We start from the raw sequence: 27,259 nt of genomic DNA, 5'->3' as shown, positions 1-27,259 counted from the left end.
TCACAGGGATAATCTTGAATCTTCTGTGGTTTTTGTAAGAAATAAGTCAGTCACAATTTTCAGTACTTTATTAGTAGGATTAGGTTACTTGTCACACTCTCTATACTTGTGTGACACATCAGACTGTAGCTTTAAGTCTTTGAGAAGTACCACTTTTAAAAGGCTAATTCTTTGGAGCTAACAGTTTGGGTTGCATTTAGAACACAAATTGTGGAAGCTGGAGCAAGATGTCTCTGCTCGTCCAGTGGTGTACACAGGGGCCACACACATCTTACTGTGCAAAAAATTCTCTCATTATAAAGTTAGCCAAATAACAGTATGCTTTATGTTTAATATTCCCGGATCTTTCCCTGTCTCTGCCTCCTGCAAGCTAGAATCACTTCAGACTAACCTTGAAATTTTGTGACTGGATTTGGTCAACTTGAAAGTTGGTTTTATACATTTCTGGAGAGGGTTAGATCAATTTCTTAGGGATCATGTGGTCAAAGGAGGGTAAAAAATTTATGTGGGATCTCCCAGGAGCAAACCCAGATATATTGTGGTTCTTACTCAACCAGTAAGTGTTGTGAAAGCAAAGGTGGTGGTGGTGATTCAGCTATAGTATAACTGTTATCTGACCTCCCCAGAATCCACCTGGTAGGTTAAACAACTTCCATTCCCTCATGAAATAGACTCTGTGATGCCCGTGGTTCATTGTTGCGCATCGCTAGTAGACTTTCTGACATTCCTGTGCATTACCTGATCGGTTAAGTCGGATGCTTACCAAAAGTCAGTCATGTTTGTTTGCACGCCTATTTATGTTAGGTGTTATATTAATATATAACATATTAATATATGTTATTGCATATATTAATTAAATGTCATGTCATCTGTTGCTATTATATGAAAAATAAGGTGAATGCTTTGGAAAGACTCATAAATGTGATTTACTAAAAAAACTTGCTGTTGAATTAGATATGGGTATGGGTGAGAGAACTGTGGGCAAGATTGGGGGATGGAAATCAAGAGGGATCCTGCATGCTGATTGCTCTATGAGGGTCTTTTAGTTCTCATTTACCTTTAAGGAAACCAGTTCAAATTATTGATAACCCATTATAAAGATTATAGGAAACTCAGCAGAGCCGTACTCAAAGAAAAGGACTCATTCTTATTTCGGACAACTGGCAAAGAATTTGTATTTAGATGCTTTATTACAACTTAATGTATAAAGTACATAGGTAACTTTTGTATTTCACTTTGTGTTTTAAGTGTATCATTTACTGGTCCTGATTGTATGGTTTCCCAAATGTATGCCACACTGTGCCAGAACTTTATTTAAAGTTTCTTATTTAATCTTTACAGAGCCCGTTTAAGGAGCATCTGATTATTGTCCTCATTTTGGTGATGGAGAATCTAAGACTTAGATAGCCACGATCTAATTTCCCAAGATCCTAAAGCTAGTAAATGCTAGCTTCGAGATTCAGTGCCTTTGTCTCCCTAACTATACCATCGCCCATCCAGCAGCCAACTCAAGATTTTTGCAATAGATCTTTCTGAATGCAGCAAGAGCTAAGATCTTAACTTGTTATAATTTGCTAAACTAGTCCTTATTAGAATCAAAACTGGAAATTGTTACAGAGTAAATAAGCTCTGGTGAGTGCAGGAAATATAGACAAAGCTTGACTTAAATTTTAACGATGTTATCCTTATGTCTTTTCTTCATTCTGGTCCTCTTTTCTCATTTGTTTGTTCACATACCTACTTGGAATGAGTATGTTGTTTTTAACTTCTTACAAATGCCTTTACATATATGATTTAATTTGATTCTGAGAAGAGAGGAAATAGGGCAGGTGTCACTAGCTTCATTTCTTAGATGAAGAAATCAAGGTTCTCAAAATTTAAATAACCTGAGGGGGTGTAGAGTTTGAATAAAATACAGAAAAGATCCACATTGCAGTTGAAGAGCTGGATGAAAAAATACTTGGCTGTATAACAGAGATATTTAGTTAAAAGAGGAGAAGGTTGAGGGGATTACCTTCTGCTAGTATGTGTAGAAGTATGATATGGAGGATTATGACTGGCTCTTTTCTAGCTACATCTGAGTATGGGATTAATTTTTTTAAGGATTTAATTTCAGCAGGAGGGATTTAGTTTAAAGACAGGAACTAGTTCTGGTAGAAGGAAAGTCTATTAGTTAATCTTCTCTGTGGGATTGTATAGAATACTTTTAGATTCTGTCCAGATTCAGAATAATAAACTGGCCAACCAAGTACAATTATATATATTGATTTTACTCTTTTCTTTTTAAACAACAGCAGAATCATAAACTTGGATGCAGCCCGTACTATTTGAATGCACCCAAAATAAATTATATACTTAGACTTTATTGTAAATAATTTCCTACAATGTTCTTTTCATTCTGGTGAAAATAAAGAATGGTGATATGAAGCAGTGTATTTAGGGAAAAAGAGGCTGCTCAATGAAGTTTCACTTTTATCAGTTTATATCTTTTCCCACTGAGTGATTTAGTTATTATTTCTAATTCTCTGAAAGAGTACTTGAATGGTAGACCCAGACAGTTATAAACTGGTTAGGATGAAGAGTAGAAGAAGAAAGTAGATTTAAAAATGAGACATATATGAAATTAAGGGATGAGAAGTATTGTTTAACTAGATAATTGGGAAATAATTAGAAAAATAATCAGTAGACAAGAGACATTTGGAAATCTAGTTTCAGGAGGGGCTTAGGAATTCCCTGGCCTGTCCCCCATATGTGTTAATTCCGTAGTGTGAGAGCCCAGAATGGCAATGCTGACTTGGACTTACCAGAGAAAAACATTTTGCTTTCTATGAAAAATTAGTTTTTTTATAACTGACACAAAGCATCACAATTTTCCATGTGCCAACGATACTGTGTCTTAATATCCTTTGTTCCCCATGCTCACAAAGTTAAAAATTACAGAAGTAGTGAAAAGATCAGTGAGGCATTCATATAAGCAAAGATGAAGAGAACTTAGAAAGTATTTGCTAAATCAGGAATAGGGAATTTTTTTTTTCTACTAATTATCTGGAGGAAAAAAAAAGAAAAGTAATCCAGCCATAAGAGGTAGGGTGCCGGAGGTGAGGCTAATGCTTCTGGATTTTTAGAGTCAGAAGTATGACATACTCAACTTGGCCTCTTTTGACCTTGAAAACAACAACAAACTAAGGCATCACATACATTTTCTCCCATGTAAGGGCAAGAACAAAAGTGAGGAAGAAGAAATAAGCAAAGAAGAGAGACATGAGAAGAAAGAAATTCTTGGTAAGTGGAAAGATGGATAAATAAGGGAGGGAAAGATTATGGCAAAGAGTCCAAAAGAAAACACCAGAGGAAAGAGAAAGAGGGAGCAATAGAAGTTGTCCCCATCTGCCCTGAACATGGCAGTTCCAGCACTTCCTCAGGCTTCCCGGCCCATGCTTTTGCCCGCTAAGTGTGGCTTGATCAGAGTAAAGCTTTGTCAGAATTGTCTCTATGCTCGATCACCTCTGTCTTACCTGAGGTCACGCCTGCTTACCTCTGCTTTGGTTCCTGCTGCTTCTCCCAGTGGATGCCCTCCAAGCTGGTGGTATCTGTAGGACTTTGGAATGTCCTTGTTGAATTTCTCTTTCTCTTCTCTATTTTAGCTTCATTAGTAAACTTTTCCTCCATTGTTTCTAAATTGATATATTTAAGTAATCTGACTGTATAGCATTTTAGGGTCCCTGTTCCTCTTACCCAGCACACACTCACTCACACACATCTCTGTCAGATAGAGTGTGCTGGTTTGCCATAGCTGCACCGATTTCTTCCACTTTGAGGCTCAGTGGTTGAGAATTTTGAAGGCTGTTGTCTGGAAAAGGAAAGTATGTTTGCACTTCGTTGAAATCAAGGCTGTAGCTATCACAAAAATAGATCATACTTTTTAAGTTTAAACATTTTTTTTTTACCTGTTCTGTGGAGAAATCTGTTTCCTATTGATTATACACATAATCATACTAATTTCAGGAACACCCTGGATGAACACAGCTATATGCCCAGGTCTAGATGGTTGAGGTTATAATATCATTTTTGCATGTTCAAGAAAACAGAATTGCAGTACTCCTTTCTTTGGTTGGCTTCTATATCCTAAATTAATCAGAAGTTAGAGAGCTTTTGGGTATTTATAGCCCTGATTTTGATCCAGATATCATTCTAAATCCATTGCTCACCAACACCCATTTGGCTTGGTTTGCTGCTCATCAGTGTGCTCTTGTTTTGTAGTTTCCAAGCAGGTCACAGTGATGTTACATCGTTCTCAATTATCTTTCAGCCTGTCTTTAAAGACTCTCTCCTCTTCCCTGAGCTACTGGCCTCAGCCCACTGGGGTATCCCTCTGCCGTTGATTCTTCACATTTGTTCAGCCTCGGCACACTGTGGCAAGAAAGCATTGTGTCATAGACCTCCCTTGTTCAAAGTCTTGTGTATTTGTTTTTTTTGGGCATAGACAACATAGAGGAAGCAGTTCAGGTACTCACATGTGGTGCCAGTCCTTGAATGCAGGCTGCTTGTCCACCTTTAGGCTTCCTGCATTCTGAGCCTGGACTGCCCTTTCTCTTGTCTGGTGGATGAGTAGCTAGCTATTCAGCCTCTAGGACCCATCTCAGTGTTGACCTCATTGGTGAAGCCTTTTCTGACTCCATTGGCATAATTTTCCCCTTCTCTGATTTCCATGCCACTACTTTTATCGTCATATTATGTTGTGATTTTTAAAAATCATCTGTCTGTCCCTCTTTAGATTTCTAGATCCTTGAAGCAGGGCTTTGTCATCCTTGACATGCCTACTACATTTACCAGAGGTTGTTGAACTTGGGGAGTGGCCAGATCTCTGGTCTAGTCCAAGCAGAGGAAAGGCAGGGCTCATTTCCTTCACTCTAGTTGAAATCTCTACATACTCATTCTCAAGCCTCTTTCAGCATGTGTCCTTGACATACCTGGTATCTTGATTTATCAGTGTTTTGGAATTTTCATCACAGGATATAGTGTTTGTCGTGACTTGCGAGTTATTGCCATGCTTGTGTGCTCTTCAGCAGAACCTGGTAGTTACATTATGTGTTTAACAAACACATAGTAATGATTTAAGTGTTTTGCAAATACTAATCCATTTTACCTCATAACTACCTTATAAGGGAGGTACTATTAATATTCCCATTTTATAGCTGATGAAACTAACGCACCGAGAGGTTAAATTAACTTGCCTTAAATCACATAGCTAGTAGGTGGAAGAATTAAAATTCCAACCCAGGAGTTCTGGCTGTGGATTATATATAATTAACCCCTGCGTAATTTACTGCCAACATCATTGGTGATACTTTGTCTTTAACCACTAGCATAGTTAATCTACCTTTTTCAAAAGGAGAAGGGAGCATGTCTCAGCTCAGAATCTTGGGTTGGGCAATATTTTCTGACCAGAAATTGTTTTCAGTGTATTTTCCCTATTATCTTCTATTTATGACAGCTGAATCTGGTTTTCTAATTATGGTAGTTATGTAAAGTTTTCTCTTAAAATTATTGAACCTTTAAAAGTGAGCTAGGTTAGAGAAAAATATCAAGTCAATAGCAGTAGGTCTTAAATGGTGGTAAACTGATACCACAAAAATCCTAAGGGTGGGGGCACCTGGGTGCCTCAGTCGGTTAAGTGTTTGTCTTCGGCTTAGGTCATGATTCCAGGGTTCTGGGGTCGAGCTCCACATAGGGCTCCCTGCGCAGTAGGGAAGTCTGCTTCTCCCTCTACTCTTCCCCTGCTCTTGTGTTCTTTCTCTCACTCTCTCTCTCTCTCTCAAATAAATAAAATCTTAAAAAAAAAAAAATCCCAAGGGTGGTACATGAAATACTAATAGATAGGATATTGTGATTAGTTGCATATAGGGGATGAAGAAGAGTTATGGATACAACAGGCTTCTGGTTAGGCTGATGTATTTGACTTTTATTCTGTTACCAAAGAAGCAGCTGAAGGTGAAAATGTGGGTAGTAACTGAGGGGAAAAATGGGAATAGAAAGGATATTGTAGGACACATTAATGTTTGATTATTAGTTTACTCAAATCGCATGTATCTTAAATTCTTTAGTCAGATTGGGTGTATAGGTAAAAACTCACTCATGCCAAAAATGTTCTGCTGCATACAGTTTTAAACATTTAACATGCCTGAGGAGGTGGTTTAGAGAAGAGGGATACGGGGAGCGAAGAATCAGTCCTGTGAGGTCAGCCCAGAGGCACTAAGTCAGTCGGTAGGAGAACAAGGGGTTTGTCTGGAAGTTGCAAGTAGGCTGAGCCAGGATAAGTTTTGTACCCAGTAGTACATGTGATTTTTATTTACCCATGTAACTTTTTATGTATCTCAACAACAAACTAATACACCCCTAAGCAACAGCACTCTGTAGGATGCCTCATACATAGAAGTTCTTTTCATAACTATTACTGAATGAATTGGTGTCTCAGGCTGCAAGTGCCATGGGAGTTCATAAAAGGAGTAGAGTCTGGGCGTGGTTTTGTAGAGAAGGTGATAAAGGTAACTTGTGTAATAATAAGAGTTGTGGATAAAAAACATCTTGACCACTTATTGACTTGGCCATTTCTTCCCACTTCTGTGACCCTCAGTGTGCTCTCCTGTAAAATTGGGGCGATAATAAAAATTAATTAAAAAATTGGGGTGATAATTTTCTCAGGGTTTATTTTACTATTTTTGTGCTATGCAGCACTCTAGGCATAGCTTGGAGAATTTAATTTAGTCCTAGCATTGTTTTGAGAATTAAATGATGTAGTAAATATGAAAGAACTTTGGAAACTCCTAAGTGCTATACAACTATTAGTTTTTATTAATCCTGGTTATTAAAAGTGGCTTTCTCCAGACTCTCTGAGTTCAGGGATCTATCTCTTTGGTTTATGTTCTATTTTGTTGAATTGTCCATGGAAGCGTAAAGGAGCCAGGATGTCCTGGACCCAGCACTCAGGGCAAAGGCTTATGCTTCTGACCCACTTATCAGGGCATCTTAACCATCTATTGAAATTCCTTGGCGGAGTGTCTACAGTTTTAACTTTTCGACCATAGCTTAGAAACCAAGGTCTTGAGATATTAAAGGATGTTTTTAAGGTCAGAAAGCTAGTTAAATCACAAGTTAAGAATGGAATACAGGTTTCCTTGACTCACATTTTAAAAGTGGCATACTAAACAACATGTCAGTGAAAAATCTGAGGAAATATTAAAATTAGGGTATTTTAAAATTTATCTAGAACCATCATGATTTTTCTAAGGTGATAGGTTTTATATAGTAGTCTTTTGTTTAGGTTAAAGGACTTAAAATTTAGTGTTAGACTGTAGCAAATTTGAACTTCTCGATGGGAAGGCATTGGTACTTGTGTTGAGCTGGACATGGAGAAAGCTCCCAGTTGTATTTTTTCTTGTGATGGCAGCATAATTCTCTTCAACACCAGATTTTCATCCTCCAACTGCCACCAGTGTTTAAAGAAAATAATGCCTAATAACTCATGATGACATGTCCCACTTTTCACCCTCTTTCATAATTATATCTTCCTCTCTACTTAGTTTTATTTTAGAATGGTGTGTTTGACATCAGATGTATCAGGGGCCTAACTCCAAACTACACAGTTTCAGTGACCGTTTCTACGTGGAGATTTTCCATGGCGTGGCTAACGGTACTCACTGTGTTAATCCTTGCATGTCCCCCCCTGTGTTTTGGAGAATGGTTTGTTCTTTCAGTTGTGCACTGTCCTCTCACTGAAATTTATATATTTACTTTAGAGGGTATTTAGAAAGCGCTGGTGGAAACGTAACTGCCATTCAGCACATGTAGGCCTCTATTATCTCACACCTGGATCCTTTCAACAGCCCCCTTAATTGTTTCCCCACTGGCATTCTCCCCTCTTTCTAATCCATCCTATACATCAAGATTAATCTTCCTAAAATACTGTTTTCATCACACTTAAAAACGTTTAGAGGCCCCCCATGGCCTACAGGATGAAGTCCGGACCTCTTAGCATGACAGTTCTGTCTTCCTGCAGGCTAGTCCCCACTTACTTTCTGACCCTCCTACTGTAATTCCCTCTTCAGCTGCTGTACGTGCCCAGGCCTCCTGTCTTCTTTCCTCTGTACCTTTGATTACTGTCCCCTTTCTTGCAGTGGCCTTTGACTCCATCTCTGCCCATCTAAATCCTACTCATTGAGCTTTCAAGTTCAGACCAGCTGATGGAATCCTTTATTTTCTTTGTAGTACTCACTGCCCTTATCATATATTATCTTTTATTATGGTTGTTTGTACAACCCATGCACTGCCCTCCACCCCAGTTTGTAAATTCTTGAAGAACACAGCGTTCGAAGAAAATAATGGATTGTTGCTGGTTTTATAGCTCTATGCAAATCAGAGTTTTAGGATTGTGGTTTGTGGTCATTGAGATGCATTTGGCTATTGTATTCTACCAAGTCCAGTGCAGTGTTGGAGGATCTTCATAAAAATAGGTTTCACTGAGTGCTTGTTGAATAAATGAATAGATATGTTAAGTTGATTTTGTTGTTCAGATAGGAAAATTATCTTAGCTTTTAGCCCAGGAAGAGACATGTTCACAGGGCCCCAGAGTCATTTATGGACTGTCATGAATTGTGTAGTCTGCTTAGATCATGCTTATATGCTTAGTTTGAGCTGAGTAAGTTGGTGGCCAGGTTTTTCTACCAACCAAATTGGAGAAGTTCTCCACAGTGTTCCAGGAACTATTTGGAGAATACATAAATTAACAGCTTTATGGTACATTTCAGCTCTTGAGGATACAAGGCTACCTCAGGAGACAGAAAGCTCCAGTAGGACAAAATATAGCTTGTTGCAAAGATCAGTTAAACAGTCTTTTTACAAATATTCAGCCAGTTGTCAACTCTTCCTTGATCATGTCATCATTGCTGCTTGTATTCATCTGACACCAGACAAAAAGAATAAAGAAAAAAGATAGGGGGACTTGAGAGGGAATTCCTTCAGCGCTTAAACCAGGCTTGTCACTCTGCAGGGGCACAGTATCTGGTTTTAATAATCTCATATGTCATTTGCAGTTTATTATTAGTAACATATAAATCTATATCTCAGAACTTTTGTAAAATTTTTGAGAAGATTATGAAATGTCACTTTTGCTCTTCTTTGAGGAAAGTGGAGGGGGGTGTTAACTTGCTAAATGTCATTACACTGCTTGTTTTCAGCTTCAGATTAATAGCAGGTGGTAGCCATTTTTCAGAGCAAACAGGCTGCCTTTTTAGTTCATTAAAAAAAAAAAGCACTAATTCTTTACTGAAGCCTGGAATATTCTGTGCTCGGTGACAAATGGCAAGGATCACAAAACATTCAACATTAAAAAAAAAAAAAGAATCGCTGGCTGATACTGTAAAATTTTAAAGAACCAAGCCAGAGCTTTCAGCACAAGATTTCTTTTACCATACTAAATGACTTACACGTGGTGTATTTATGTTTAACATATATATCCGTTACCTTCAGTGACTTTATTTTCACGTAGCTCTTTTGATTTGTGGTCTGTAATGTCTTTGTCCACTCCTGCAGTGCTCATCCCAGATTGTAAACACCATTTAGAAGCTCTGTAGATGATCCCCCATGCAAATGCATGCTTTTTAATGTGCATGTGCATTCTAGGGGGTAGGGGAGGGAGCAGTGATGTTATGTTTGGAACAGTAAGAATTTTTATTTTTGGATTCTTTTTTCTTATTCACAGGCATGTTTTTTTTTTTGAGATATTGTTTAATCTGTCAACTTTAAAATGTGAGTCAAGATAACCTGTATTCTATTCTGAACTCATGACTAAGTAGGTTTATGATCTTATGTGAGTAGAGCTGTCCCAGAATTAGATCTTTAACATCCGAAGACCTTGGTTCCTAAGGCACGTTCCTGCTTCAGATGTATATGATCCTTCTTCTTTTTGTCTGAGTATTTTTGATAGCCGTTAAATATGGCATCCAATGTCATTCACAGTTTGTCATTAAGATCATCTTTTTTACTTGCATTTGGTTTAAGAGGCTTGAGGGTGGGGATCACTTTCCTTGGGGCTGGAATCGGATCACTTAGCTTTCAGTCTGAACAGTTGCTAGGAGCTTTCTGGTATCTGATCAGATGATGAATGAATGAAAATCACATTCACAGGAGGATGGTTTTTAAGTTGGAAAGATAACATATAATAAGATAGCCATAACTATAAGGCAGGCAAGATACCATGTCAAATAGTTAATAATATTCTGACTTCCCAGCAGGTAAAACCAAGTCACAATCATGAGGTTGATTTTCATTCTTGGGTCTAAACCTAGAGAAGTGTCTGCTTGGTGAGCTGTAGTGGGAAGAGTCAGAAATTCTGTTTTCATGAGACAGCTATTCCAGCTGTGAATTTCAGGCAAGTCTCTTGTCTAACTGTTTTCTTAAATGTAAAAAAAAAAAAAAAAAGTTGGGGGACACTTTGGTGGTTTAATTGATTAAGCGTCTGACTTATTCAAGCTTCAGTTTCATCATTCGTTGTTCCCATGATCTCATGTTTCATTTAGTCCGTCAGTTAAGCTGGGGGCTTTATACAGAGGCTAAAGATTTAAAAAATCCCCTCCCTATCAGGTTTGGGGAAAAATGGGATGTCATGAAGCACCAGGTACTCCTTCATTCTTTCATTACCAGTGGCCATTGCTGAGGAATGTTTTAAAAATATTTTTATCCTTCTAATACTTTCCCAATTCCAGTTTTCTTGGAATACAGTGGAGTCACATCTTACTTAAGGATTTAGTTTTAAAATCAGCCTCTGAATATTATTTGTCAATTACAGGTCAGTAAAACTAAAACAAAACAAAACAAAACAAAACAAACAGACAAAACCCAAAAAACAAAACTCATGTATGAGGCCAAGATTTCTTTTGTTCTAATTTATTCTTAAGAGTCCAGCCATGCTATTTTTCTTCTGTTATTAGGTCACTAGGCTTCTTCAGTTGAGCACTAGATGAAATGTTGGCTTTTATTTAAGGATTTGTGAGTGAAAACTATATTATCTTGAACCACTAGAATTTCATTCACTGGGCAGGAAATGAGAGAGGCTGGGAGTACAGCGGTCCCAGGCTTCCCGATGGAGTGGGTAGTATCCTATGCTCTCCTTAAATTCCTCTCTCCCGCCTTCAGTGGGTAGGTGGATTTGCATAAACTGAATGTGCATGTGATGTAATTACACTGTACCATCCTCTTTAAAGCCTGTAAATGAGATAAAGATGCCCTGTTATTTTCTGAACTTACTCATTTTTATGTAGAAAACGAGAGCTAGTGTGATTTGGCTGGCACCAGTGGGTTGAACTTGTTTTAGAAAGTGGCCCATTTTACCGTCTGTCTTAACCGTTTGAGTCTGACAGGTAGCGTCAGGTTCAAGAAGCAGCCCTGCAAGTATTGCTGAGACAGAGCCCTATCACTCCTCCAGTAGCTGAAAACCCACCACCGATGCCGAGTCAGGCAGGGAGGAAGTGTCACTGCTGCCGTGCAGCGTCTGCCCCTGGCAACCAGGTGTCACATATACACCGTCGTCTCCAAATGTTGTTCAGTATGTGTTGGTAGCATCCTAGCAATTTGGCAGCAGAATATACGCATTCATTGAATTTCCTCTGGCCTAGTTGTCGAGTAAATTCAAATTGAATAATAGGAGAAATGTAAATGTACTGCATAAAATGTGAATGTTACAGGGATCTTGGATATTATCTAGCTTATCCCCTTAATTTTACAAAAAAGGAAACAAGCCCCAAAAGGTTAAGGAACTTGCCCAAGATCATGAGTTAGCAGCCAACCTGGAATGAAAGCTTTAACTGTCTGATTATTTTGTTGTTACTCCCTCTACACAGGATTTCTGGATCAAATTGTATTCCAGAGGTCCAGTTGGATTTACTCAGCCTGGCCTGCATGAGTGGAGAAATTCCAAAGAGATCTGATGTATTCTAACAGATAGAACCTCGTTCTTGTTTGCTGGTTTACTTCTGTTTGAACTGGAAGCTGAGGTTTAAGACCTGCTCAGAGTTTGTTGTCATTGTCAAAGTTTTGTGACAGCCATGGGAATGTGTCATTGGGCTGTCTTTCTAGGAGAGAACCTGCTGCAAAGCGTGCAGTTGGCCACAAGCCTCAAGCAGCCCACAAGCCGGGAACCTTCTGCAGGGTGCATCCCCAGGCCATGCCCCTACCAGGCTTGTAGCACGTGGCAGGGCCTCTAGAGCTGGGCCATCTCGCCTGACGCCTAGGATTCCTCTACTGGACAGTCTCTGCTCTGAGGTTCCTTGTCATCATGGCCCAGTTTTCTTAGAGGTAGACTGTTGTCTCCTTCCGTCCTGGTCTCACATCCCAGGTGTCAGACCTAGAGCATCGTCGGAAGTTCTCTCTGCCCTTGCTCTTCCCTCTCTCCTTTATCCTTCCTCCAGTACATCTCTTCTACTTCTGATTCTGTCTCAGCATCTGCATCCGAGCGGACCTGAACTGACATGGCCGATAGGTGGTTTTGAAGACATTTTTAGAATAGTCTACATTAACCATTACAGCAAATCTCAAAAATGTCTTTATGTAGAGTACTGTTGAAAATAACTACGAATTTTTGATTAGTCACTTTTACATTGTCTTCCCTTAATGTCAAGCCAAAATGAAAAGAAATACAGTCAGGGAGTTGATGGGGAGTGCACTGCCTTCAAGAGACGGGTCCCAGAGCCAACTCTGTCCCTGACCTTAAGGATTCCCTTAGTTAACAAGGAACTTGGAGCCTTGCTTGCTTCCTGATACATGAGCTGGATGATCTTTGGGTTTTTTGTTTGTTTGTTTGTTTTCCAAGCTGTGCATGTGAAATAGATTCTAAGAGGAGAGGTCGACTCCAGCCAGTTGGTCCTGATTGTGTACACATTAAGCCTAAGTTTAAATTGAACAGACACAAGTTAATACAAAGAAAAGGAACCAGAAGTTGTGCAGTAATTGTCTCTGTGTTGCTGTCCAACTTAACATGTCAGATCAGTGACACCAAATGTCTTGGCACAAATAATGGGGTTGAGCTAGCATCTCTGTGTTAGAGTGCTTCTGAGATTTTTAATCTCCATGGTAAAACAAGATTATACATAAGTGCCTGGAAATGGAAGTATTATTCCCCACAATATGGAATAAGAAGAGAGACATTTTAGTATAATTGCACCTTCAGCTCTATAATTCCCAGTGCTTGTTGCTTCTTTCCACTCCGTACCATATCAGCTGTGGTCTAGAGTCAAGATCACTCTGCTGTTACATGTAATGGTAACATTCAGTGGTTTATAAGCCCATCTATTCTGCAGCTGAATTTGATAATAAAAGCCCCTTCCTGCTCTGAGTCCATGTAATCACACAGTTTTATTGAATGTGGCCCTTTTTATAAACCACTTTTCCTTCTTTCAGAGATCCTTCTTATCCTTAAAGTTTCTAAGCTTACTAATGATTCTGTGACATAGCGTTCTCATTTCTTCATAGAACTTGGTCTTCTGGAACTTTGATTTTGATTCAGATGGTCTTTTCTTTTAGACTTGATGCATGTTTACATTCTCTTGTGTATTTCATAAACATGTAGTAGCTGAAGTGAGTGTTCATTAGAGAAACTAAAGCTGCTTATTTGAGAACTCTGAACTAACAGTTCATTTCACCTTTGATTCAGTGTTTATTTAATGTTTCTTATGTGCTGGATATCGTTATGGCTGTTCTTTCTTTAAATGGGTCTTGGGGTGGGGGAGCATGGAATATACAACACTGACCTGATGAAGTGGTATATTTTAGTGCCTTTCATGTTGAAATTTCATGTTGCTTTGTAACATTGAAAGTTATAAATTATAATGGAATCATTATATGCCTGTTCTCAGGAATGATACATAAAATATTTAATATTAGGTCTAGGGTTGTCATTACCCAAGCAGAACAAATATTAAACAACTCATATCTGTTCATGTTAACTGAATATCCATTCTTCCTGAACTGAGCATCAGTTACATGGATTCAAAATCCGAGGTTATATAGGCATTGATTCCGTTTTGTGCAGGGAGCCAGAGAAAAGAGAGAACTTATATACCTGTTTTATGCTTTTTATACTTAGTTCAAAAATAAAGAACTAACATTTCCAGTTTCCTCTTTCACTGGGATATGATGCATTACATGTATGTGAGCCACTCTTGTTGCTTTTATTCATTATACCTTTGCAGTGCAACCCTACCAGTTTATAATGTGAGCAAGACTCCAGCTCAATTCTGTAATACAAACAGACGTTTATTGAAGAAAACTTTCTTAACAAGCAGTACAAAATGATTCATACAACCCATTCAGTAAAACTCAGTGAAGTCCCAGTTGTCTGTTAAGTGTTTGTTTGTTTTTCAGGAAGAGGGTTACTTGGGGCAGACGAGGTTGCTTGTACTTGGCCTCAGACAGCCAACAATCCTCTTAAACCAGTGGTCCTTACCTGGGGCAGTTTTGGCAATGCCTGGAAGCAATTTTGGTTGTCACAGCTCAGAGTTGGGGTGGTACTGTTGGCTACTAGAGGCCAGGTGTCCCCCTCCGCATTCTGCAGTACATAGGACAGCTCTCCGCAGCAACGAGTGGTCTGGCCCAAAATGTCAGCAGTGCCAAAGGTGAGAATCTCTGTCCTCAACCAATGGCTGGATACAGGACTGTCAAGTGATCAGGCCTAAGGTACCATCCTAAGGTACCACAACAGCTTTGTTGTCGTGACCTCGCGTAGTCTCGTGACCAGTCACACAGCAGAGGTAGGAATATCCTTATGGGAGCTAACCCTGATATCTTTTTGAGTTTTCATTTTACCAACTAGAAAGAACCTATATGTAACATTTATCATGCTAGTTAATGAACCATTTTCACTAATAAAATTCATTTCCAACAGTCATTGTGCTAAGTAGCAAAACATCATTATTGATCAAGGCATGCATGAGTGACGCCCTTATAGTAGCCACCTCTACTTTTTCAGCTTCCAATTTTGAGCTTCCAGTAAGAGTACTTGCTGATGGCTCCTGCATTCTGTGTGCTTGAGTAGCATGCTGGCAGCACCTGGTTCAGAGCTTAGGTTAAGCTAAGGAACATGGACACATAATGTCACACTGTGTATTTTGAAGTAAATCACAGATGCTGTGACAGATTGGCTCCCCAGAAGTTGTGTCTACCTACTTCCTACAGACTCTTTACCTCAGTGTACTTGTTTTCATTTGGGCTGGCATGTCCTGAGTCTTTGTGGGAAGCTACAGACCTAGGTTGAGCCAGAGATCCAGATAGAGAGGAGTAAATCTCTTTTCCTGTCTCAGAGTTTACAGTTGAGAGAAGGACCATGGGTAGATAAACACGTACGATACAAGGCAAAGTCAAAATCAGGTGCCATAAGGGGGACCTGGCAGACTCACTCAGTCAGTGGAGCATGCAACTCTTGATCTCAGGGTTGTGAGTTCGAGCCCCATGTTGAGTGTAGAAATTACTTAAAAGTAAAATCTTTAAAAAAACAAGTTACTGTATGAGACCTGTTGAAAAGTTTTATTAGGTGCAAAAGTGGGAGAGGCAGCAGGTTATGATTTGGCAATAGCTACATGAAGGAAGTAACATTAAAGATGGGTTTTAGAACATGGATGGAGCTGGGGTGAGTCAGTGTGTTGTCACATGGTGATTTAGCAGAGTTGGAATGGGTATCTGGGTCTCCTGATGCCCCACCAAGTAGATTTTCTACTATCTGTCATAGTAAGTTCTGAATTAAACTAGAAAACTGGAAAAGTGAATGTATGATTAAAAAATTATTTTTCCTCTCTAAAGCTGTAGAAGAAGGCTTGTAAAACAATTTCTGATTTCATCTAGCACTTAATTTTACTTATTTTGTCAAGTACCATGTTCTGCACAAATGTTAGGAGAGAACTTCTGGAAAAAGTTAAAGCAAAGCACACTAGGTTGCTTTCTGTTCTAAATTTATGTACCTAACATTCTCTCTTCACTCATTGTTGGCTTTACTTTTTAATTTCAAAAACTACTTACCTGCCTCTGCTTGCTTTTTTCAAGAAAATAAGCAGATATGCCTCAAAGTGGCAGAGGACATATTCAGTAGGCTGCTTCCAGTATGTCATCAGCGTGAAAAAAGGTGAAATGAAGAGGAGAGTTCCTGAAGTTCTTCTTGGGAAGACAAAACAGAACCGAATGGGGACTGATCAAGCCCTGGAGGCTTGGATACTTAGGAAGTCTGTTGTTAAGTCTCGGTCTATATTCAACTTAAGCCAGCCCTCACTGTGTTTGTGCACATAAGTGTAGTTTAACATTTCAAGCTGGGGTTTGCTCATAGCTTATGCCTCTAAGTAGTCATTGAACAGTGTGCTAAAGTTGATAATAGGTTGGGCATCATTTAAGTTCACCTAGATGAGTTACCCTTTTGAAGGTCACCTTATAATGTGGCTCGGAAAACAGTGCTTTTGAGTATGATTATTTGTTTACCAATGCCACTTGATAAAGGCTCAGTGAACCGTATGTAATTTCTCATTTATAACGGAAGTGTAGTATTCAGCTAATTGAATGCATGGCTACTTTAATTATTTTGTTACGGCTAATTGGTATCCACAGTGAACAGTGATCATGTTCTACAGCTTCTAAATGTATTATTACCTTACAAGTTTATGGTTCAGTCCCATTGGATCATTCAGTTCTTTGTTTTATGTTAGCATATACTTTTATTAGGTTCCTATATATTTTGTGTTCTATGTAGTTCTGACAAGGAATAAAGCTCTTTTCCCTGCTCTTATTTGCTTATGTGAGTTATAAGATAGAGATTGATCTTTGCCACAGATTATCCATATCATTGTGAAAGATTAAATCTTTCTCCATCCATTATGTGTGTGTTTCAGATTTGTTATAAGATTTAGAATGATAGGAAATATCATTATAGGGATTTCCTATTTAGGTTGATTTACAGTTGTTGCCTTTTCTCAACCCTAGTAATCTCTGGCTTCATAGTGTCCTCCAATGGAAAATTGAACAGGTACCTGCTTTGTTTTCTCCCTTGAGCTATTAAAATTGAGCACTGGCATTTCAAGGAACTTTGTCATTTAAAATGTACAAGCTTAGGGCGCCTGGGTGGCTCAGTTGGTTAAGCGACTGCCTTCGGCTCAGGTCATGATCTGGAGTCCCAGGATGAGTCCTGCATCAGGCTCCCTGCTGAGCAGGGAGTCTGCTTCTCCCTCCGACCCTCCCCCCTCCCATGTGCTCTCTCTCTCTCTCTCTCTCTCATTCTCTCTCTCAAATAAGTAGATAAAAACCTTTTAAAAATAAAAAATAAAAATCAAGTGTACAAGCTTTCCCATAGCCCGGAATCTTTCTTTAACATGCCTTGTACTTGATGTCCAAGGTAACAATACAACCTCTGAGGTAGGTGATTGTGATGTCACCAGGTTCCCCAGGCCATGTACCCTGTGCCACACTGCAGTCCTCAGGAGCAACCAGGCCTAAGAAGGCTGAGCTACTATGCCAAAAACCTTTCGCTATGAAGAGTTACCTAGGAATATACGTGGGAAGGTAAAGTTCCCACCAGCACAGTATGTCATATCCATAATCCCAGTTTTTACTTCTGTTGACCTTATTCTATTCTTTGTCATAAGCACCTTCAGATCCTTTCTGAAAAGAAGCAAGTCTTAAAGAAGTTAACATATGGATACTTCATTTTGAATCTAGCTACCAACACGGAGTAAAAACATTGAAATATGTATGTGTTGGGTTTCTTAAAGAAAACTTGATTTCCTTATTTTCTTTGTGTCTCTTGCATATGGGTGCTCTAGTTTTCCATAATGATCCACTTAAGTTCTGTCATGTTTTCAAGCCCAATCATGTTACCCCAAATCTAACAGGATCTGAAAACTAATCAGTGCACATTTCTTGCAGTGAGAGTAATAGTAAACAAGAAATGAGGGGAAATTTTTTATATTCTTTTTTTTCCCTAAGAAATGGTTCTATAACAATAAGTAATGTAATCCTCTTTGTTTTTGTTCATTTAAAATGATTCTCTCTGTGTTAGAGAGTTATACGTAGAAGTTTTATTTCCTTGCACTTGGTTTACTGCTTTTTCATAAGTTGAGTGTGACTCTCCATCCTTGGCAGCTATTAGCTTAGTCAATGTATTCCAGGCTTATTTAAGTTTCAGGATTCATATTGTGTGACTTTCCCTCCCAGCATCACATTAACTGTTTCAAAGCAATGTGCCGTTCAAGTGCTGTGGCTGTGTTTCTTGCTTTGTTATTCTCCCCAGTGGATCTCAAACTATTGATTCTGTTGGCTGTCTAGGGAAAGATTTGTGATGTTAGACTGTAGCTTGGTGGTTTCGGGTCTTTGGAGGTAGTTCCTTTTTAGTGTGTATATCTGACCTTTTCACATGTTGCTTTAAATTTTTTCAAAGATTACATCTTAGAAAAGTGAATGAGAATATTACTATATATCCTTTATTTACGTTGCTTCTCAAAATCAAATTTTTGGGTGCATGTAGTCCTCAGTAGGCTTAAGCAGTATATTTCTTGTATTGAATTCAAGAGTGTTTTCTAAATGACCATAATAGAATACCTATCACTTTTTCTTTGCATTTAAAAAAAATGTCTCACTGTGCACTATATGTGAACAAAAGAAACATTTAGTGCAAGTGTTTTAAGAACCATGGTGGGTAATGTCATACATTGAATGGGAGAGAGAATCAAGTGCTGGTACATTAAGGATTTTGTAGGTTAAGATAATTTCCAGGCTATAAATAATTGTTCAAGTTGTTAAAACAATTTGGTTGTTAATATAATTACTAAATACCTCACTCTGAGCTTCCATCTCATATTTTGTTTCCATCTCATAGTCAGGGATACATGTATATGATATTAATGTTTAAGAAATATTTTTTCTGATTACAGAAGTAGTAATTGCTCATTCTAGAAAATTTAGAAAGTATAGAACAGTCCAAATAAGAAAAAATATCCCACTATGCATATCCTGTCCACTGTTAATATCTTGGCATAATAGATACTTTTTTCCAAGCCATTATTTTTTTAAGGGCTCTGAATATTTGGTCATTGTATCTGGACTAAAATCTTTATAATCAATATCCTGTTGGACCAAATCTTATTTATACAACCTTCTATTGTTCCCACTTGCTTTAAGTAACATTGGTTTTATTTTCTTAGATCTAAATCCTTGTGTGCTTTTCTTAATATTTCCTAGGATTAAATGCCTAGAATAAAATTGGCCAAGTGATAAGCAGATTAACAATAGCAAAGATATATGCACACGTCCATCTATATATTTATATGTAGTTATTTTAGTGTATTTAATTTGTATACACTTTAAGATATTTATATAGTTAAATCCATTCTTTGTGATATGTAGTTTTATGAGTTTTGACAAATGCATACAATTGTGTAACCACCACCATTATCAACAAGCAGACTAGTTCTCTCACCTCAGAAAATTCCCTCCTGTGTCCTTTGACTACAAAGTATGTGATTTTTTTTTAATTTGGAAAATATAAAGAAGCAAGAATAACTAGAAATCACCCATAAACCTACCATTCTGCTATAACTTTTGTTGACATTTTGTTGAGTATCCTTCTGGTCTTTTTCTTTCCCTACAAAGAAAAGAGATTATACTGTCCTTTTTGTGTATAATCTGTTCCGTTTTTACTTAGTATATTTTGAAGGTATTTTTATTTAGCCATTAAATTGGTTTTTATTTTTGCATCTTTGCAATTCTAAACAACCTTATCTTGAACATCTTTGTATATTGTCATAATTACTTAAGAAAAGTCAGGTCATGATCCCAGGGTTCTGGGATCGATTCCAGCATTGGGCTCCCTGCTGGGCGGGGAGCCTGCTTCTTCCTCTGCCTCTGCGTGTCTCTCTCTCTCTCTGTCTCTCTGACTCTCATGAATAAATAAATAAAACATTAAAAAAAAAGATCTACAGTTTAAAAAAAAAAGTCCTAAAAACAGAGTTTAGATCTCAGTGAATATGTACATTTTAAAAACATTACATTGTGGCAAATTGATTTAAAAAGTGGCTATATCAAATTACATTCTGACCAGTCGTGTATAGAAGAGCCTATTTTCCTGTATCTGTGACATTATTATTACTATTTTATGTTGTTGTCAGTTCAGTAGATGAATAGTATTTCATTATTTTAATTATCATTCTTTGATTTCTCTTAAGGTTGGGTTTTTTCCTCATGTGTTTATTATTTGTATTTTTGTGTGTGAATTACCAGTGTATGTCATTTGTGTATTTTTCTTTTGGCTTTTTTTTTTTTTTTTTTTTTTAGTGTTCTGTATTTTAGTAACTTTAACTCTTCATAGTTACATGTTGTGTTTTCTTTTCCTCTTTTTGTCATTTGCTTATTTGTTTGGTTTAATGATTTTTTTTTTTTAACAGAGGGTCTCATAAAACCATTGTTTTACATTTCCTTTATTTCTATTTTGGGTGTGTATGTGTTGAATTTAGAAATATCTTTTCTCTGTAGATCATATTGTCATGCATACTTTCTTCACACTTAGCTTTGTTAAAAATTCTTTCTCTGTTTACTTTTTCTTTTATATTCCTGACAGGCTAGTCAAGTTTTTACTATGTTGTACCAAGGAGCCATCAATTATTATGTACTTGCATATGAATATATTTTAATGTAATCTTATTGTATCTTTTTAAATTTATTCATATGCTTTCAAGCAGCATGAACTTTTCACTGAAATCTTCTATTCAAACTGTAGCAGCACACTGACATTTAACTGTGTCCTAGGTTAAGCAAGTTCTCTGATTTTTTTCCCCCATTGCCTTCTTTGGTTTGCATCTTAGATATTATCTATCAGATTTCTTTGTGACATTAGGAAAAAATACTACTTCTATTGTTAAATAATTGTTGTTTGTTTTTAACATGCTGCAGGACATTGAAGACAAAGTAAGTAGCAAAGCAATGACCTATATATGTGTAAAATGGGTACACTTAACCTAAGCAGATCACCCTCACACAAGGTTGAGCCAAGTGACCCTTGATCACCCTGCAAAAAAATGTGGTATGCAGCATAAGGGTGGGAATGCCAAAATGCATACTTGCTGAATATCTTAAAATTCCTCATCAAGTGTGTATTCAGCATTTACTGAACAAAAATATATTAAAAACTTTTCTAACTTAGGGTGTGAGACAGGGAGATCTGTTCTCAGAGATAAAGATCACTTAAATGTAATGATCAAGATACAAACAACAGTTTGAAAAAACGCATTTTTTTATTAACCTTGAAAAACATCCATAAGTAACTATCTTTATCATTATTTTTCAAGTATCAAAAAATTTTTATTACCTTTTTTTAATTTTGAAAAAATCTTATAAATTAGAAATGCGATGACTGAGTTTTATAATTACTTTAACTATTTTTATTTCTTACTATTAATTTTTAATTATTCAAATAAACATTTACAGTGGTTTTTGCCCTGTGCTCCAAAGACAACTGCTTCATAAAAAAGAAAATAGACCAATACATGTACTTAGGTGCAGGTTTCAATGGTAATTTAAGGATTCTCAAACATAAGATTTATGTAGAAAATGTCATATAGGTATTTTTGTTGTTCAGAAAAAAGGTTAATAACCATGTGGTTTTATTGTACATAAATAAAATCTAAGTTTTATTGTACAAAATATTAATCGTTGAAATTACTCTTCCATAGGAGTTAAATAAAACTGTGCTGTAAAACTTTTTGACAAAGTAGGACACAGCTGTCACAGTAAAAAAAAAAACACAACAGTGTAGACTCCTTTACATTTAAATACAGCAATCATCATCTTATTAATATTGTTCTATGGCAGAGACCTAATAAATTGCAAAAATCTTCAGCTCTATGTACTTATTTCTAATGTAATTTATACTTGACTTTTGCTTCACTGTTGCTGCTTTTTCTTGATATAGTGTATTCTTCATTTCTTTTTTTAGGCTAAGCAGCTGGAAGAGAAAGATCGAGTGATAAAGAAGCAGGATGCGTTCTACAAAGAGCAGCTGGCTAGACTGGAGGAGAGGGTATGACTATTTCTTGTCGTTGATTCTCTTCTAGAACCACATCTGCAACTTTCCCATATATTTATTTAAGCACTAATAATTAGAACTGTAGCTGCTTTTCCTAGTTAAAAGGAAGTGAGGAAGCCAAGCAGGTAGATCATTCTCACAGGGAATGTTATTTCTTCTTTGGTTGTTTAGGGGTTTGGTTGCGTTATTGGTTCAATGAGGCATTTATCACTCTGCAGCTCCCTGCCCCCCGCCGGGTATTTTTTCCCTAAATGTTTAGAAACTGCACTGACTCCAGGTCAAACAGTAGAGTGCTACTCTTGACTCTCCCTAACATTGACGAAACTTGAGTGGGTTCATAGAAATGGAAGTGTTTTAAGGGATATATTGTCTTTGTGTAACCTCAATTTCACTGCATTTGTGGCTAAGAAATGGGCAGGAGTTGAACAGTAGGATTTAGGAAGGAGAATTCAGAGGAGTTGAGGCAGTACCTCTGGGCAGGCCTTAGAGTTTGACAGAGATGCAAAGGCAGAAATTAAAGCTAAAACAGAAAGAGACTGTGGGTTTCAGAATGGGAATTTGAGCCACCTCATCAGTGCCCCCGTTCAGTGAAGTAGATTTGTCTAGAATAATTTCGCACATGGGCCATACAAAGCTAGATCTTTCTTCCCTTTGATGGAAACCTCTAAAGTTTGGTTTGTTTAGAGTAAGATGTTTAATAAGAAAGTAGATACAATAAGAAATACAGTATTAAGTCCCATTCAGTACAGTTATTTACACATTAAATATGCTCACCCGTGTCTGTACGTCACTAGTGTGCATGCTTCTTGCATGCAGGGATCATTTCTTCATTCATCAAACAGATGTCTGCTTAATCACCTAATACATGTCAGGCCCGAGGCTAGTGCCAGAGATATGCTAATGAAGAAAATGAACTGAACTTTTGTCCTCAGGGAGCTGAAGTGTATATAGTGGGCGGCAGTTTGCAATTCTATGGATGAACAATGAAGCAGAGAAAAAGGAGTCCCAGGGCCTTGGAGTCATAGGGTGTGGGGTCTGGTAGAGAGGGCCTAATAGGTGGCTTTTGGTAAGAGGTCTGCAGTAATGGGAAGTCAACCAGCACCAGGGCCCTGAAACAGGGCTGTGTGTGGCATGTTGGAAAGGCTGGAGGGTTTGTGAGTGGAAGAGCATGTTGGCTTTTGTCTTGGGCAAGAACTGAAGCAAGACAGACCTAAGAAGAGGTAATGGCGGTAATTCAGAAAAGGGATAGTGATGGCTTGGGTCTGGCTGCTAGCCATGGAGGGAATGAAGCACAGGGTTGAATGTTTCAAAGGCAGAGCTGATCAGGCTTGTTGATGGTTTTGAACATGAGTGAAAGAAAGAACTCAAGGATACTCTAGATCTATGGCTTTTATACCTAGAAGGATGGCTTTTCCATAGAGGAAGACTATGCAGATATGGATCTTTTTGTGGGTAGTGCAGAAAAATCAGGAATTTGTAAGTTTGGGATATTTGTTAAGACATCCAAGTAGAGATGATAAAAAAAGCATCGAGTGGAATGGCTTATGGCAAGAGTGAGCAAATTTTTCTGTAAAGGGCCAGATAGGAAATACTTTAGACTTCACTGGCTGTGTATGGTTTCTGTCCCGACTACTCAGCTCTCAGCTCAGCTGCTCAGCTCTGCCATTGTAACGTGACACCAGCCATAGCCAGTATGTCAGTCAGCAAGTGTGACTGCGTTCCAATTACGGACACTGAAGCTTGGGTTTCACGTAATTTCTGTATGTCATGAAATACTCTTCTTTGGACCCCCTCCACCCCAAACCACTCAAAAACCCAAAACCACTCTTAAGGCTATATAAAAACAGAGAGCAGGCTGGATTTGACTCATGAGTTCTAGTCTGTAGAACCCTGGTTTAGAACACAGCCTCTGACTTGGATTGAATGCACTGAATGGACATTTATCTGCTGAGTTTTTGTAGCATGTTACTTCAAATTTCGGTTTCTTCAGCTGTAACATGAGGATATAATAGTACTTACTTCACGGATTTGTTAAGTGAGCTCATTCTCATAAAGCACCTATGGTAGTGTCCGGCACAGAGTAACCACTCAGTCAGCTGTTAGTTTACCTCAGCCCTTCCAGAGCACCGTACCTGATAGTAAATGTTAGCTGAATAAAATGAATGACTGATAGTTTTTGAGGTGATTTACCCAGTACCCGCTTTTTTCCCCACCCAGTGACAGTTTTCTTTGCCATCAAGTATTACTGTGCTAGGTACCTTTTGGATTTGTCATTGATTGCTGTCAGGTACAAGAAAAGGCAATGAACAATATTCACCCATTTCTCATAAATCCACCAATTTGATGGAGGTCATTCAGTGATTAGTGTGATATACTGAGAAGATTCGATCTTGGCTGATGAAACCAGTCTGCTCAGCAGCTAACTGTTGTTTTTGGCCTGAAGTTAGAACACATGGTGGTAGATGAGATGGAGATGGTGTGATGATGTCAAGTCATTGCCGTCAGCATCTTTTTATATAGGTGAAATATTTTTTCCTTTTTGAAGATAAGGCTGGAAAGTAGTGTTTTAGGAATTTTAACTGAAAACTGAGGAGTACCTGTGAGCTTAGAAAAATTCTAAGGTGGAATAATCACACTATTATTAGTTAATACCTAATAACTCCAGGCTGGACTAGGAGTCAGAAGGCATGGTGCTGTCATGTAGTTATCTGACAAGTCATCTAATCTCTTCTGGTCTCTGCTTCTTTATCTATGAAGTGGGGATAATACTCTGTTCCTTGCTCACGTTTGTGAGTTATTGGGGGGACCAGATAAGATGATGTATATAAAAGCTCTTTGAAAACTGGAAAATGCTTAACAAAAGCCATTGCCATTAAAGAGTATCTGCTTACTTTTCATTGTGTACAAAACACTAAAAATCATGAAATTACTTGAATATTGTTCAACTTCCTGCTGTCTTCTGTCCATTTCTGTAAAACCATCTTTGTTTATTACTGCCATTCCTGAAGTAGCTACATTAATTTCGTTCAATTGGATTTCTTCCAGGAATATTTGAGAGATGTAGGTCTTCAGTGATGAAGCATTTTGTAGGCTTTAATGCAGAAGATTTTAAAAAGAGTTCCTCTTGTATTGTGCTGACAGTGAAAAGTGCAATGTCTCACCATTTCTATTAGAAATTCTACATACAGTTCGTGTTAGAAGATCTAAAAGTGCTAAATCCAATAGTGCATAATGTAAGAAAAATAATTATAATATTATGATAACTTGTAGAATCACCTAACTTACTCTGCGAAATCCAGGTTGCCTGTGGTTTAAAAGTGGTTTAAGTACATGTCTTTATTTAAACCAAATGAAATGATTAAACCATAAACTAGAAACTAGATGGTGTATCATTATTGGAGAGGGAACACTGACCAGTCTTTAACAGAATCATTCCAGAAGTGATCCCCATCAACTAGATTAACACCATCATTATGTACACAGTCACTTTTAAGATGACTCGTAGTCTTATTACTTGAATTGTTCATTGTCATTGACTTAATACAAATTTCTTTTGAGACATTTTTAACCCAAATCCCCTGAGCACGTGGAGCACATTCAGTTCTATTACAATGTGGCTTGCCTCTTTGATCTATTTATAAATTCTATCAATTAGATAATTCCTATGTGTGAATGGATCTTTCTCCTCCTATGTATTCATATTGGTTAGTTCACCACGAGTCTGAGATAACTTTCTCCTATCACTGCCTCATGAGGAGGAATAAATACAATTTAACTGGACACCAGTTCACCCTTCTTAGAACCAGTATTCCAAAAGCAGTAACTCTTTACTGAGAAAGAAAGTCAAAGCCATTTGAAAAGTTTTTCAAGTCCCTATTTCATTGTAAAGGTTGCCGGCTTTATCAAATGACATTGACCTAGATGTGAAGTGAACTTCTGTATTTTAATAACATTGGTGAGGTAACAGTTAGGTGTGTGGCCTAACTGAAAGAGACTTGAGTTTTAACTCTTGGTTGTTGATTTAAGAGACTTGGAGGATGTTAATTCCTGATTGGTGATTTGATAAGAGGAAGCCCAGGGCAGCTTTCAAAGAGAAGGTTCTTAAGTGTTTTTAGGAAGCTTTCCACAAATCTCTAAGGGAATGTTCCATAGTGTTTTTATACCTCTCTTTATGGTGCCACACTTAATAGTAATTGTGATTTGTTATCTGTGTTTATCACATAAATTCCCTGAGGTTAAATGTCATTTTCTTGTCTCTGTATTTTCCACAACTCACATAGGAGTTCAGTGAATAAATCCTAGATTTACTAAGCTTATACCGTAAAATTACATCTTAAGCAATTAATGTATAGTTTTTAACTATCAACAAAGTACCTAGTATCTTCTTCACTCGTCATTTAAATTAATAATATATATCTATCCTATGAGAATCAAGTTTTGACTATCTTGATATTATTTGTAGCATCATCATCATTGTGATAGTAACTCACAGTAACATTTATTGCGCATTTACATGTGCTAGACACTTGCCATGGGTTATATCATTTTATTCACACAGACAACCCTATGAGGTTGTCAGTCCTGTTGTTTAGATGAAGGCCCTAAGGCTTCAAGTAACTTGCCCGAGAATATCCAACGAAAACATCTGGATCTGAGGCAGATCCAACACCTGAGCTAGCTTTAGTATTTGTTAGATCCTGCTGGTTGTGTGTTAGCTCTTTGGGTGGTAAGTTATCTCTTTTTGGCTTCTAATACAACTTTTTAGGTCCCAATGTTAAAATGGGATTAATGCTACCTCATAATCTACAAGATTGTTAAGCATTCAGAATGAGAATCTTTTCCCCAGGATGGTACTTCCTGGGGACATTTGGCCAAAAAGGGAATAAATAAAGTCTTATTATCTAGCAGCTACAGCATGAGACCTCTAAGAGTTATTTTAACATCTAGTTGTGCTTCTTCTACTTTGAAGTAAGAAAGCCATAGTTACTGAAGCAGTTTACAAATGTTTTTGAGCCATTCATTCATATGTTCATAGTGTTGCTATCAGATAGTCCTATCATTCCACCTCTAGATAGAAACAAACTTTCTGTTACTTTTGATAAGCTGCTTTGATGATCATTTCATTAGAGTCTGGATTGCCTTCATGTTTTTCAGGGCATGTGT

General features: G+C 37.7%; 1 protein-coding gene across 2 annotated transcripts in view; it reads left to right on the top strand.

Annotated features, from left to right (window-relative positions):
• The window catches only part of CHCHD3 (coiled-coil-helix-coiled-coil-helix domain containing 3), a 266,380-nt gene that overhangs the window by 151,985 nt on the left and 87,136 nt on the right, over positions 1–27,259 (top strand). For both annotated transcript variants that reach the window (XM_028106350.2, XM_028106349.2), the window contains exon 5: positions 22,007–22,090. In XM_028106350.2, the coding sequence (XP_027962151.1) occupies positions 22,007–22,090 (84 nt within the window). The remainder of the gene's footprint in view (positions 1–22,006; positions 22,091–27,259) is intronic.

The sequence above is a fragment of the Eumetopias jubatus genome, unplaced genomic scaffold, assembly GCF_037043125.1.
Source record: "Eumetopias jubatus isolate StellerSeaLion01/CBP00866 unplaced genomic scaffold, mEumJub1_p1.0 scaffold_14, whole genome shotgun sequence".
Classification (NCBI taxonomy): Eukaryota; Metazoa; Chordata; class Mammalia; order Carnivora; family Otariidae; genus Eumetopias; species Eumetopias jubatus.
This window is presented reverse-complemented; position numbering and strand designations above follow the sequence as displayed.